The following is a 15,691-nucleotide window of genomic DNA, read 5'->3' on the forward strand; positions in this document are numbered from 1 at the left end:
CTTTCTCCCTGCATGGAGTGAATGAGTGAAACCGGTGATACTGGAGCCAGAGCTACGGGTAGCGGGGGCACTGGAGCTACTGGGGCCTGCGCCACAGGCGGCACTGGAGCTACTGGGGCCTGCGCCACAGGCGGCACTGGAGCTACTGGGGCCTGCGCCACAGGCGGCACTGGAGCTACTGGGGCCTGCGCTACAGGCGGCACTGGAGCTACTGGGGCCTGCGCTACAGGCGGCACTGGAGACTGAACTGAGGGTGGCACTGGAGACTGAACTGAGGGGGACACCGGAGACTGAACTGAGGGGGACACCGGAGACTGAACTGAGGGGAACACTGGAGACTGAACTGAAGGGGGCACTGGAGACTGAACTGAAGGGGGCACTGGAGACTGAACTGAAGGGGGCACAGGAGACTGAGCTGAGAGGAGCACTGGCTGCGGGGGAGCTAACTGAGCTGAGAATGGCTGCGGGGGAGCTAATCGAGCTGAGAGTGGCTGCGGGGGAGCTAACCGAGCTGAGAGTGGCTGCGGGGGAGCTAACCGAGCTGAGAGTGGCTGCGGGGGAGCTAACCGAGCTGAGAGTGGCTGCGGGGGAGCTAACCGAGCTGAGAGTGGCTGCGGGGGAGCTAACTGAGCTGCCGGTAGCTGCACAGGCGATAAGCAGCTCGCATTGACATCCCTCACACAAAACGCAGCCCCTGAATGAACAGTCATGCAGTCCAAAAATGAAAAAGAGTCCTCACTCACCACAGCCGGCGATTTAGAAGCCCGAACGTCCGGCTGTGGGGTGGCGCGCTTGCGGCAAGATCACATCCGGCGAGTCGGGCAGCGAGGCAGGAGTGGCTGAGAGAAGGTGGGGTGTGTGCCGGAGAAAAGCCTGCACGGTCGGAGGAAGCGAAGTTAGAAGCCATGGCAGGCCGGAAAAGAGCCGTTGTAGCCGACTTTCCACGGCGCGGCGAAGCTCCTCTGGAGGGTCCTCAAGCCACAGCCAGAGGAGAATCTCCACGTTATATGTAACGTCGTCCCGGAGCTCCTCGGACGGATTTACTGCCGCTGGGTCCATGGTGGCTGGTTCGTACTGTCACGGATTGCCGGGGCAAGCCGTGTGGAATTGTAGAAAGGGACCAAAAGGCGGCAGCTCTGGTGCAGGTGAGTGTTGATTCACAGAGGTGGGTAAGTACAAACAACGGTGGCGACAAAACATGAAACTGGAAACCTAAACTGGGTAAACTAATAAGACAAACCAGAAACGAGGATGCAGGGAGGTCCGGAGAAATACATACGGGAAGACGCAGGGAGACCGAGGGGAAACAACACAGACGAACCAGCAATTACTATGACAGAAGACACAACTTAAATACACTCAGAGAACACAGGGAGATTACATACAGGTGGGAACACAGCTGGGAGTGATCACGTGACGAGAGTAGGGAGACAAACTGAAACACTCACATAAGACGCAGACCTTCACAATAAAACAGGAAACACATACACGCAATGACATAACACACCAACTTAACACAGACTGGGGGACACAGAACATAGGAACATGAACCATGAAACAGAAGAGTATAAACACCCAAGGTAACCAAAACCACAGAATACTAATAAACTAAACAAACACGGAGTCGCAGACTCCGGATCATGACACATCAGACATGTGCACTGTGGTCACGCCACCATCTAATCCATCCAAGTGACATGGTTTATTAAAATAATCAAATTACAGCATTTACATTTATGTTAGACTACTTTTCATTAACTGCTTTAGCCCACTTACAATGAAAATGTAAAAAAATCTAGTCATTGACCTGTGCAGTATGTTAACACTATTGGAAGTAAAAAAAAACTTGAACTTTTTAACTATATGTATATATATATATATATATATATATATATATATATATATATATATATATATATATATATTAGGGGTGCAACGATACACAAAATTCACGGTTCGGTTCGATACTTTGGTGTCACGGTTCGATATTTTTTCGATACAAAAAAAATGTTCATGCCTTTTTAATTTGTCATTTATTAAAATTATAAATATATATTTTAACTCAAAAGTACAGTTTTTAAATTTAACCCTAACCCTTGTGCGTGTTTTTTATTTTGACAGCGAATGCGCACCTGCGGACCACTTATGTGCAGCCCTGGTTATTTAGCTCATCATATTGCAGCCACAGAAATTATTTTGTCCATGAAACCATAAAGCTGCACTTTCTTTTTGCCTTATAGTCTGATTTGTCATAACTTCTCCGTTTTATTGTAAGCTTTTCTTTGGCTGTCACTTCTTCACCCTGACCTGTCTTATTTGGCTCAGCAGAACTAAAATATATATACTGCTGATTTTACACGCGCACTCACATAAGCTCAGCGATTCTCTGCGCGATCAACCTCTCACATGTTTAAGCTTGCTGCGGGAGATTTCACTTGTCATGTTTGCATATAAGCTAACGATTAATAAGACGATGTCAGAGGAATTGGTGCGCAAATTATCATCACTCACAGATCAGTGCTGTCGCTCTCTATACACAGTTCGCACGATTGCAAAGTGAAAGCAAAAAAACAAGCGCAAATTCAAACGCGATTTCAATATGTCACATATTGACAGTGGCTCACCGATGCCAATGACATAATTACCCAGCTACATTTCTGAAAGAATGCAAAAGCATTGACATATATTTTTCCTTCCTACAATAGCCCAACGGGCAGGGAAGAGATAGATTTTGGTAGACCGACTGAAAAAATCGCTAGCTCCGGGACATCGGGCTAGCGATTTTGCAAGCCCTGTATCTGATTGAGGAATCACTCATCTTTGGAAAAGAGTTTATTACAGAGAAATGTCTCTTTCCAAAATAAAAGCTATACTATCCGCTTCTTCTGGGCTATATTCTCAGCAGCATAAGGAGAATCATGTGCTAACAGGTGTCTAAATGACTCGGCTAAAGTTAGTAGCATGCTTGTTGTTTTTGTCTTTGTACTAGGATGATGTCGGCGTAAATGTGCAGTCATATTCGTTGTGTTCCCACTAGTGCTTTCAGGTTAATCTCGTTGAAATGACCTTAACACCACAACACGGCAAATCTCCGTTAACGAGCTACCGCCGATCGCCCCGTGCATGGGGCTAGACGGCCAACACGTTAACGAGCTAACTGCGCTAACACACTAGTTCCCACCCATGTAATTGAGCATTGCATGGCATATCCAACATACTGTTTTACTTTAGTCCATGACTCGCTTACCTTCAGGGTCATACGTCACATGAAAACCAAAATAATTCCAAACGCCAGATCTGAATGAGGGTGGGGGAGGTGCCCTGCGCTCTTCCTTCTGACTATGCTGTCTGTGTGGAGCACTCAGTGGATCTGCGCTCGACAGTGCAGCCTAGGCGGAGTAGTTGAACGCAGATTCACTGAGCGCTCAACACAGACAGCATCGTCAGAAGGAAAGTTGATAAAATAAATTACAAATGTTGTATTGTTCGATACATATGCGTACCGAACCGAAAGCACTGTATCGAACGGTTCAATATCGATACGAATATCGTTGCACCCCTAATATATATATATACATATATATACATATATATATATATATGTATATGTAAAGCTCTGACTTGTATTATGAGTATGACTATGTGGTCTAGTAGCTGCAAAGTTTTTTGCAGCTATTTTTTTTTTTAAATGCAGCCAATGCGCTTTTAAACAAACATTTCAAACTATTTACAGAACAATCAGCTGTTCTGCATCAAATCTGATGCCACACAAATTATTTGTGCCACTCCAAAAAATAATTTCTGTCCACTATGAGATAAAGGAGAGCGTCACAAGCCTGATACCTGCAAGCCTGACAACAGGAGATGTATCACTCCTGTAACACCTGTAACAATCAGCAGTGGCCTCATTGTTCTGACACACACAACAAAACTATTGACTACACTACACACTAACTACACAAGATTTGCGCTAAACGTCTCAAATTTCTCACATCTCAAAACACCGCCGTCACTCCTAAAACTTCCCCCCGTTTCTTAACAACTAGATGCCACGTTGCCATATCATTTTTTGATTGGTCGACATGGTACTTTTTTCGACCAATAGGAAAGGCTGGGGGTTTTTGGTTTTGTTTTTGCTCACAGGTGGAGAGTGCTTGCATTTTCCTTATAAAACGCCGTTTTTACCGTTTCTTCCCGCAGTAAATATAAACAACAATAGTATTCAGGAAGAAAACCAAGCATTTCATATATTTTTTATCATAACTTTTACGTGGCCTATCAACACAAAATCAAAACTGGTATAAAGTCCACACTTTTTCTGTCAATTGTTCCGTCTGTCCTGCTCACATCTCCAATGGTTGTACACGTTGTCATTAACGTGGCTCCACGCCGCTTTGCTAGCTAAAACACCAGTGTCGGCACATAAGGACGCTGTCATAGCCTGTCAACGTTGCTTATCTGCGTATATACGAATGTGAATCGCATTATTGGCTGGACTACGGGATAAGGTGGCATCGTTCTAATCCCATACAGGAGCAGCCAGTCACTTACTAACACTGCAAAACAGAATTGTTAATGTATTAATTTTAATTTCAATTCAGGTGAGTTTTTTTTTTTTGTGCGCAATGCATATTTTCTGTGCGCAGAGGCCATGCCAGCAGTGCGCAATTGAGAAGACATTTATACTTATTTCAATTTGTGCACTGTTATTATTTTGAGTACTTGCTTAAATTTCTGAACTTCTAAATTTAAGAGTAAAAGTTCACAAGATAAGGTTTGAAGACTTTAAAATCTGTACAATCTGTACCCTTAGTGTGCTCTGTAGTGTTAATATCTTTGTGATGTGAAACCACAGATTCTCCTTGGGGGCCCAATATTACAATCGCAGGTGATCTGAAGGAGAAGGAGTCTGTCACTATCAGTGGCGGTCCTAGCTTGTTTGGTGCGCGCACACACATATGAAGAGAGAGGGAGTATGCATGCAAACAGCTACCAAACAGCCATCATAATTCATCATACAATGAGAACAGGACAAATCAACAATTAACAATGACTAATTAATATTAAAATCTGTAACATAATGAATTGTTTGGAGTTTAGTCTGTTACTGTTGCTATTTTTTACCATTTCTTCTTGGAGCAACTGTAACCCACATAATTTCCTTAGGGATTAATAAAGTATCTGATTCTAATTGTTTTAGGATGACCTGCCATTATCCAATGACACATCTGCTTACCTGTATCTTTTGCTCGTTTCTTCTCCTCTTCTTTTCTATTTTTTCTAAACTGAGCACCTGATGGCTCTGAACTTTTCTTGTCCATCTTCCATTGGTTTTAATTTTGCACTCCAGTATGAACACAAATCCCCCAACTCGAGGATCGCCACAACATAACCTAATGGACCTACACCTTAGTTCCCAGATTCACTTTGTCGAGGGTGTATTTCAAATCATGAATACATAATGGGCTTGGATTTACATAATTATGAATGAAATGTGCTCTATTTGGAAGCAGCGGGTCTCCCTCACCTTTCGACGGGTTGTGTGTGAGAATTTAAATCATCAAACCGTAAATTATAAATGTTTAAATCTTATTGATCCCTTTACCCCGAGTCCTAAAGTGTATATTTATTTTCTTACTCTTCTCATATTTGTTGTTTGTTTACTTGCACTGCTGTAACTGGAGGCTCGTCGTCTCGTCTCTCTATATACTGGACTGTATGTAGTGGAGATGACAATAAAGTTTACTTTGACTTTGTGGTGTGAATGCAGGCTCCAGGCGGAGCAAGGAGTTAAACAGACGACATGAAAACCACACTGATTTCATTTCCTAACACAGGTTTACAGGCCTGGAGCGAAGCTACTCCAGAGGATAAGCTCTGATATTGCCTGACAAATAACAGAATAATAATGGAACAGAATAACTTTTGTTATTTTCCTAGTTATGGTGAAGTGACACATGGGAAGGACCATGTGTCAAAAGGAGGGATATAGTCTAAAACTATTTAGCTATTTTGCTTTTCAATGATTTTTCTGTGATTTGTGTGACTAAAAACCCTAATAATAATAATGGATTGCATTTTATATAGCGCTTTTCGGGGCTCTCAAAGCGCAATTCCACTATTCATTCACTCTCACATTCACACACTGCTGGAGGCAGCTACAGTTGTAGCCAAAGCTGCCCTGGGGCAGACTGACAGAAGCAAGGCTGCCATATCGCGCCATCGGCCCCTCTGGCCAACACCAGTAGGCAGTAGGTGAAGCGTCTTGCCCAAGGACACAACGACCGAGACTGTCCGAGCCGGGGCTCGAACCAGCAACCTTCCGGTTACAGGACGAACTGCCAACTTTTTGAGCCACGATCACCCTACAGGTGGTACACAGAAGCTTTTGATGACCCAGAACTAAAGTTCACGGAACAGAAAGTAAAATGTTGTTTGATGATGGTTGATATGCATGGGCTCCTCCTCGTCTGCCTGCGTGATCTCCATCCGTCTCCACTTCCAGGGAGGAGACTTCGCCCAAAAACCCCCAGACTTTCTTCCATTCCTCCATACTTGTGCATGTTGTCATCAATCAATCAATCAGTCTTTATTTATAAAGCACTTTTCATACAAAAAAATGTAGCACTAAGTGCTTTACATAGTTAAAAGCAGCCCACCCCACCCTCCAACTCACTCCCCACACTCTCATTAACATAAATGATGTGAATACACACCCATCCCCCCCCCCCCCCCCCCACCCACCCACACACACGCACACTTAAAGAGTAAAAATTGGGCTGGGTTCACATGAGCCAAGTGAGGAAACACTATAACAGGGAGCCGTCTGCACCGAGAGCCGGTCACAGACCGAAGCCTCCAGGCTGGGCACACAGCAGGAGGGAGGCAAAGGAGCCCCCCAGCCAGGCTGAGAGGACCCCCAGAGACCCAGCAGCCATGGTCAATCACAGCCCCAGTGCAGAGAGCCCCCTCCGAGGAAACACTGGAGATATGCCACAATAGGCTATACACAGGGTAAAATGATAAAATAAATAAGAACGGGATACAATATAAATATAAATATAAATAGAGTAAGAAGATTAAAAAATGGATAAGAATAAAATCAATAAATATTAGGTAAAGTCTAAATTAATAATAAAATAACAGGATAGAATAAATAAGCATAAAATAAATAAACGCTAAGTAAAAGCTAAATTAAAAAGGTGGGTCTTGAGCCTGTTCTTAAAAACATGTACGTTCTCTGCGGCCCTGAGCTCCTCCGGCAGGCTGTTCCACAGACGAGGACCATACCACTGAAAAGCTGCCTCTCCGTGAGTATGTGTCCTGACTTTATGGGACAATCAAAAGGCCAGTACCAGAGGACCTCAGGGTCCGCAAGGGTTCATATGGTAAAAGCAGATCTGAGAGATAAGAAGGCCCAAGACCATTAAGACATTTAAAAACCAATAAAAGAACTTTTAAATCGATCCTGAAACACACAGGGAGCCAATGCAGCGATTCTAAAACCGGTGTAATGTGGGCCCGCCCTCTGGTCTTCGTCAGCACACGAGCTGCCGAGTTTTGCAAAAGTTGTAAAGTTGAAATATTCTTCTTAGGAAGACCAGAGAGCAGGGCATTACAGTAATCAATGCGACTGGTAATAAAAGCATGCATCAGCATCTCCGTGTTGGCCTGAGAGAGAATTGGGCGGACTCTGGCTATATTTTTTAGATGATAAAATCCAATTTTGGTCACATGTTTAATATGTGGGATAAAACCAAGCTCAGAGTCAAAAATAACACCCAGGTTTTTCACTTGTAGCGAAGGACATAGTGAAAATGACTCTAATTTAGACAAGAGTTTCTCTCTCTGAGCCTCAGGACCGACGATTAAAACTTCAGTTTTGTCCTGGTTAAGCTGTAAAAAGTTTTCTGCCATCCAAGATCTTATATCTAAAATACAGTTAAAAAGGGCATCCATTGGTCTGGGCTCATCTAACCTAATACACATATTAGTTCACATATTAGTTCATTCATCTAATTATTTTGGTAAGTCCTTTATGGCCAACTCACATTTCAGGCTGTTCAAAAAGGCTCCTCGGAGCCTCTGCCTGAAAATGAGAGCACATTGTGTCAGAAATCCTCCGCTCTTGTCCAGCTCTTCAGAAAACTTGTCTGGAGCAGGCACAGGGTGCTTGTGAGGCAGAAGAGGAGGGGAGGAGGGAAGAGGGCAGGCAGCAGCGGGGAGGCGTGTTGCTGGCAGCTCCGAAAGAAGATAGCAACATACATTTTAATTCAGTCACAACCTGTAACAGGGCTCTCTGCACCTTGGTTTTATGCTGCAGCATCTTCAAATGCCGCTCCAGCAGGTCTGCTGTAATTATAATTCCCGCTGCACCAGGTTTAACTTAAGGGCATTTAAGGAGTCTAAGATGTCTTGCAGGGTGGACAAGTCATTTTAGACTCTGACTTCCTCTTTTGCATGTTAAGCAGGAAGCATAATACTGACTGTTTCACACTTGTTGTCAGTGAGTATCTTTATACTTCCTCATTTCTGACATGACAAAAAGTAGTTCAGTTGGGTTATTAGAATTCTGCTAAAAAAGACCTGACATGAACTCGTTGGGTAAGAAAATATTTTGTGCTTTTATTTCTTAGTTTTGTGATACTGAAACTTATTCTGTTGTTTTTCTTTTACCGTACTGACAGATATTATTGTGTTTACTAGTGCTTTACTTGTAGTCACGAAAACATGAGTTATTATAGTTTCATTTTTATTTATAGTTTTTTGTAGTTATATTATTAAATTAACAAGTTTTCTGCCAACCCAGGGAACAAGATTCTGTCTATGAACATGGTGAAAGTTGGCATGATACTGATTGTCCTCTTTGTTCCAGGTGAGCTGTTTATTCAGTTATTCAAAGATATTATAAGGGTAATTTATACTCTACATTAATTTAGAATTATGCCAAAAGACCATTATAGATGGAGCCATCTGCTCATTCCCTGATTGAAAAATATCAGCACACACTGTTAAACGGAGGGGAAAAATGTCTATAATGCTGTATTTACAGATGCTTTGGCTGACTGCCCTGATGAAGCAGACCTCTTCATAACTGCACCAAAGAAGCTGGAAGCACTGAGTGGATCTTGTTTGAAAATCCCATGTAGCTTCAGACTCAAAGATGAACAGAAGTTTAAGAGCACAAGAAAAATCTTTGGAGTGTGGATAAAAAAGGATTCCAGAATTGTCATTTATCCAAACAATGTGATCTACAACAGTAGTGGAGCAGTTAACATCTATCCAATGAGTATTACTGGGAACCTGAGTCAGAGAGACTGCACCACTCTGTTTACTAATTTAACCACCACATACACAGACACATACTTCTTCAGAGTAGAGAGTGAACCATTCAAGGCGACAGCTCATTGTGATCCTCTTCAAATAACAGTCAGAGGTAAAGATTTTTTTCAAATTAGTTTATAGTTCAATATTTTAATAATCGCTCTTCATGAACTGGCATATATGTCTGTGGAGACCAAAATTAACAATACTATCATAATGAGTATCCAGACTGACAGCTGAATATACATATATTTATATTTCCATAATTCCATCAAAAGCTGTAAATAAAATTAGAATGAAATGATCTGCAAAACATTTACATCCTTTATTTAATTAATGTGACGAGAGGAAAACAAAGTTACTTTAAAGTAATATTCTTGGGTTTTTTTGGGGTTTTTTTGGTTTGTTTCAGAACAACACAGGCTTAAACTGTAGCAGTTAAGCACTTTTTTGCTACAGAGACATTCTGTTATTGCACTGTTTAGACACTGTGGTTTGACATTTTCATGCTGAAAAGACCATTTAGTGCCACCTATGTTTCTCCAAAGAAAGTTAAGCATGTGAACAGGTTAGAGTGTAGCACAATTGTAGTCTGTACTGGTAGGGCACTTATGAAGAGTGGAAATGTGGCCGGTTCAGATACCTGTGCAGGTATGGAGATGTCTAGGAGAAAAGACAGCTGAATTTTTAAACTGATTGTTTATTACAATCATGGAGACTGAGAGGATGCCTATGGAGAACAGGAGATAGAGATAGGTGAAAAAGATAGAGCCAGCAAAATAAAGTGGTTTTCAGAAGTGTTCCTGTGCCTATGCCATTAATGATTATTAGAGAAATTAAGAAACTAGAAAACCTTAAGTATTTAAAGTAAAGATTACTTCCAATTCATTGCATGGTGTTTTTCCTTTGCATTCTCTAGAGCATTTCTGTTTTTTTGGAAAAAGGTTTGTGATTTTTCTGCTGCTGTTATATTCATACCCACAGACTTCAGTGTTCACATGTCCAGTGTTGGGGAGTAACGGAATACATGTACCGCCGTTACGTATTTAAAATACAAAATATGAGTAACTGTATTCCGTTACAGTTACCGTTTAAAAGGGTGGTATTCAGAATACAGTTACTTTGTTGAAATAAATGGATTACACTGCGGTACTTTCCTGTTTCATTTTGTCGCGGGTCAGGACTGTTTGGGTTTTGTTTGACAGCTACGTTCTGCTGTTCCAGGCGGCAGCGTTACGGTTGCCATGGTTACAGGGCGACGCTCTCTCTCTCTCTGCGACTGTGTGTTTCCTGGGTGAGAGAGCACCTTTTCGTTGTTGTGCTAAGCTAACAGGCAGAATGCTACAAGCATAGCTCTAAAGAATGTAGCATCATGGGCAGTGTAGTCCGTGTTGCAGAGAGAATGGACTGCCATACACATTATGGGTCTGTGAGCGCGAGGAGGGAGAGAGAAAAAGGGGAGTGGAAAGGTACGAGTTGTCATCGAGGAAAAACGGGAGCTGGAAGCATGTAAATATAATAATAACCACTGCAGCCAAGAAGAGTGCCTGACGAGCCCAGTTGTAAGTAAGCTATTAAGACTCGACTGTACACCGTGTTCGTGTTTTCCTCCGAAAACAATAAGTTCCGTTGGAGCAGTCTTTCAACGCCTCTCTCTGTCTGTCGCAAGAAAAGTTGACCCACACAACAAAGTAAAGCTAGTTTTCGGCTACGAGCCGACAGGGACCCCGCCGTATTAGTCAGAGGTCCCTTTACTACAGTTCGGAGTCGTGGACCTTCAGTAATAGTAATAAATCACACAGCAATAGTACATTCACGTTGTTGTAAAAAGCATGATAATATATTAAGTAATCCAAAGTATTCAGAATATGTTACTGTCATTGAGTAACGTAACGGAATACGTTACAGAATACATTTTGGGGCATGTATTCTGTATTCTGTAATGGAATACATTTTAAAAGTAACCTTCCCAACACTGCACATGTCTTACCAGAGCTAAATTACCTCTTCGTGACTTGATGATCTGTGTTGTTTATATAGATATATCATTTCAAACCACAGATTCTCCTTGGAGGCCCAATATTACAATCCCAGGTGATCTGAAGGAGAAGGAGTCTGTCACTATAACCTGCTCAGCTCTCACTCCCTGTCCACACTCCTCTCCTCAACTCACCTGGAATCTCCAACAAGACTCTCACAACAAAATAGAAGAAAACACAGATGGAAGCTTTACAACTAAAATCCAGCAGAACATCACTCTGTCAGACACATATGATGGAAAGAAGATCAGCTGCTCTGCCAGATATCCTGTGAACCAAGGAAACGACACCAACACAGCAGAGACAGAAGAGACTCTCAGTGTTTCATGTAAGACAATCATAGTGTTTTTATGGATCCTGTGAGTAAACTATGAGTAATGGAATATTAAATGTTTATAATGGATAATAGGAATCCGTATTAGAGCTATTTCCCCCCTTTTTTTCCAGTGCTCCCCAAAGAAACCACAGCATTTATCAACCCATCAGGTTCAGTGCCAGCAGGCAGTCAGGTGAACCTAGCTTGTTATAGTAAAGCCAAACCGCCAGTCATCAGCTTCACCTGGTTCAAGAAGAGCAGAGATGGAGCTGTAAAAGTATCTGAAGGAGAGATTTACAGCTTCAATGTAACAGATGGAGGAGTTTATTACTGTGTGGCCACTAATGAGCTGGGTAATCAGACATCAGCAGAGATTTGTGTGAATACTGAAGGTAATGTTAACCAGTATTCATTCAACTGAATGCAAAGAGGCATTTGGCATTCCTGTTTATGGATTATTGTTGTCTTGTCTATGACACTCTTAAAGAATCTTTGTGATTGCTGATTGTTCGACTTTTCTTCAGGAAGGCAAACTTTAAAATCTTTTGTTTGAACATTCAGGTGGTATTGGTCTCTTTGCTCTACTGCAGACTGCAGGAATCACAGTGCTTGTGATCACACTGGCCATCTTTGAGTGGTGAGACAAATCTTTCTGTGATATTCTCATTTTTTAGTGTGTGTGGGCTACATTTCATGGATCTTTATTGTTCATCACTGCCAAACCAAACAGAAACTAAAGCTTTTTTTATTGTTTGTTTGTTTTTATTTCAGCTGCTTCAGATCAAGACGCTCCAACAAATCAGAGATAGGAATTTGCCAAATGAACACTTACTTAACAACTGAACAACTAAAGTCTATGCAAGTCGCAAGAGGAGGGGAAACTCCAGTTTAAAATACAATATGAAACTATTTTTTAACGCTTAAGAGTTGGTTAACAAGAATTTAGGATGTTTGTAGATTTCTTTATAGTGTGGTGTTCAAATATTTTTAGTCAAATTATTAAATAAAACAATGGCCATACTGGCTCAAAATGTATACCACCAGAGCTTAACTGGTTGCTTGTCTCACTCAGATTATTCATATTAGGACAGCATGCTTTTAAACCAGTTCATACTAGAACTGCCTCAGCACATATAAGGGATCACTGGTTAATAAATATAGATGATAGGAAACTAGACAGGGTTGTGCTTTTAGATGCTACTGTGTTCAAGGTCATTGACAACAGTGTTTTAATAACAAAATGAAATGTCTATAATGATGTGTTTTGTGTGTGTGTGTGTGTGTGTGTGTGTGTGTGTGTGTGTGTGTGTGTGTGTGTGTGTGTGTGTGTGTGTGTGTGTTTATGGTTGTGTGGATTTGTCACGTGTGTTGTGTTTTACTTTTTTGTAATACTTTTATGATCTTCTGCATGTAATCTGCCAGGCCCTACAGATGCAAATAATCTTAAACTAACTCTGGTACAAAACATTGAATCACAACACTTGTGTTAATATTGTGCATTTTTCCTTTTCAAATAAAATCAATTAATAATAATAATTGAACCTAGGTGTTGTTGTATCTCAGATGAACAACTGTCTTTCTGGGTGATGGTGAGCATTTCTAAATAGCAGCTTTTCTGACAGTATGGAAAAATCTTGTGGCGTTCCAAAAGTGAATTGTTTTTTTTAATGATTTGCCGGCTGAGGTGGTTATATACACTGATGATCCTTTTTTTTGAGCATGACTAAAAATAGTAGAATTTCAATGTTGTGTTGAATAACATTACAACTGTTGTAATAAACAAAGTAATTACACAATTAGAACTCGAATAAACTGTTATTCTGGGTCGATCACACCAATTACCTAGATCATATTAACTGCAAGATGGCAACCCCCCCCCCCCCCCCCCCCAATTTAACACTTTGAGTATGAATTAGATTCAGGTCTTCTCCTGTTCTTGCACAACTTGAAAGATCTGGCGTACTTCTTTTGTCATAAACCAGTGCATGCGAGGGTCCTTGGCTTCCTGGCTGATCAGTGAGGTTGTGTCATGGTCCTGGGTCTTTTGACCCAGCGTTTTAAGTTTGAGTTTATTTTGTTCATTAGGTTATCTAAGTTCATTTGGTTATTAGACTCCTTGTGTTTTCTTCCCCTGTATTTAAGCTTCCCCTCACCCTTCGTGTTTCATGCTGCGTGTCTTATGTTATCAAGTTTGTATTATTATGCCTAAGTGTTTCTAGTTCTTATTATTTTCCCCTCGTGTTTCCAACCATGTTAAATCTCCCCTGCTCTTCATGCGTTTCATGTCTGTGTCTTACATTGTCAAGTTCTGGTTGTCGTGTCTAAGTCTGCATGTTTCCTGTTTTATTTTGAAAAGGGGTCTTGTGTTCTGTGCTCATGCGGTTAGTTTTACTCTTGCCTGTGCATCATTATGTTTATCCTAGTCAGCTGTTTCCTCATGTGTCTCCACTTCCCCTAATCACCTGCTGTGTATTTAAGTCCTCTATTTTCAGTGTGTGATTGTCAGGTCGTCTGTTGTCCATGCCATGCCATGCTTCCAAGTTTCTTGTCTAGGTTTTTCTTATTGTTTGTGTTACGGCCTCCGGCCTCAGGTGGCCCCGCCTTCCTCTAGGTAAATCAATGTGTTCCAGGACTCGTGTGTGATTGGTTACTGGGAGACCCGTGCCAACCCTCACTTATGCAGAATGAAGTGTGCCAGACCACACGGACGATTGGCTGCCCCGGGATCCCATGATGCTCCAAGAGGCAATCAGTGGCTGATCGTACCCACCTGTGGCTACAAAAGGCTGGAGGTCCTTCACTCAGTGGCGGCTGCTTAGGACTGAACATGCAGTTTGCCCTTCATGCCTCCCTCGTCGATCTTTGTTGAACTTATTCATATTGCTGACCTTTGTCGAACCTTGGTGCATGCTTTAAACCTAGCCTGATTAGAGTTTTGAGCTGCTAGCTGGCTGTGAGTAGGATTGCGTGAAGCTGGCTTGCCTTAGTTAAAACCCTAGCTTTTATTTTGTGTGCGGCCAGCCTGCCTTAGTTACCCTTTAACTTTTACTCGTGACTGTTCTTTCTTTATGTAATAATTGTCTGCCCAGTGGTCTGTTGCACAGCCCTGTCGGTTTTCTGTTTAAAGTTTGGAATTAAAACCTTTTGCTTTACTCAGTTTTGTGTTGGGGGGCTCGTGTATGTTACTCCCTCCCTGACGCCTAGCAGAGGGGGTCGTAACAGTTTGTTTAGATTCCCCAGTTTAGGTTTGTGTTAATTTTGCTTCAGTTTGCCTTGCCCTTTGTTTGTACCTTTTCTACCAGCCATATTAAACGGCTCACCTTTTGTTAACATTCAAGTTTTGTTCCCTGTTCCTTGGAGTCTGCATTTTGGGTCCTTTTTTCAATTCATACAGTCTGCCCTCGCCAGACTGTGACAGGTTGAAAATGTAAGTACTGTACAGTAATTGTCGGGCTATAAGCCGCTACTTTTTGCACAAGCTTTGAACCCTGCGGCTTTTAGTCAGGTGCGGCTTTTCTATGGATTGTCCATGATTTTTGTCATATCGTAAGACGATTTGTTTTATTTTTTCCTCTGTTGTACGGCACTACGTTGCCTGGCGGAAGGGCATGTGATCAGACACACAGTATCGGGATTCAAGAGTGGTATGTTGGTCACATGTCCATCCGCCAGGCAACATAGTGCCGTACAAGTAGCACGAAAAACAAACTTCAAAGTAGCGCTACGCATTCAGCAGGAGGCGTGGATGATGAGCGGCGATAAACTTGCAAAAAGCAAGTTATGCTCAACTCCACCGGTGGAATCTGACAGCGTGGAAAAGTGTGAAAACATCCATGATCACCAACGGATTTCGTAGGCCTGGACTGCTGCATGATGGAGAGGAGGACACCGCCACGGCCCTTCTGAGGGTGTTTGACTCCAACACTGACAACGAGGATTTGTTTGGTTTTGAAAGTGACAATGAAGGAAAGAAGCGGAGAGTGGATGACGAAGCCACCCTGAGCCTGTTCAT

General features: G+C 42.1%; 2 protein-coding genes across 2 annotated transcripts in view; both read left to right on the forward strand.

Moving 5' to 3' along the window:
- Positions 1–15,691, forward strand: part of pck2 (phosphoenolpyruvate carboxykinase 2 (mitochondrial)) — a 235,473-nt gene that overhangs the window by 10,437 nt on the left and 209,345 nt on the right. The window lies entirely within an intron of this gene.
- On the forward strand, positions 8,592–12,931 carry LOC113028804 (myelin-associated glycoprotein-like). The gene is made up of 7 exons (XM_026179257.1): positions 8,592–8,604; positions 8,810–8,875; positions 9,053–9,436; positions 11,386–11,691; positions 11,811–12,071; positions 12,241–12,316; positions 12,451–12,931. Exons 1-7 carry the CDS (start codon positions 8,592–8,594, stop codon positions 12,569–12,571), a joined length of 1,227 nt encoding a protein of 408 aa, XP_026035042.1. The 3' UTR covers positions 12,572–12,931.

The sequence above is a fragment of the Astatotilapia calliptera genome, chromosome 9 (genome assembly GCF_900246225.1).
Source record: "Astatotilapia calliptera chromosome 9, fAstCal1.2, whole genome shotgun sequence".
NCBI lineage: Eukaryota > Metazoa > Chordata > Actinopteri > Cichliformes > Cichlidae > Astatotilapia > Astatotilapia calliptera.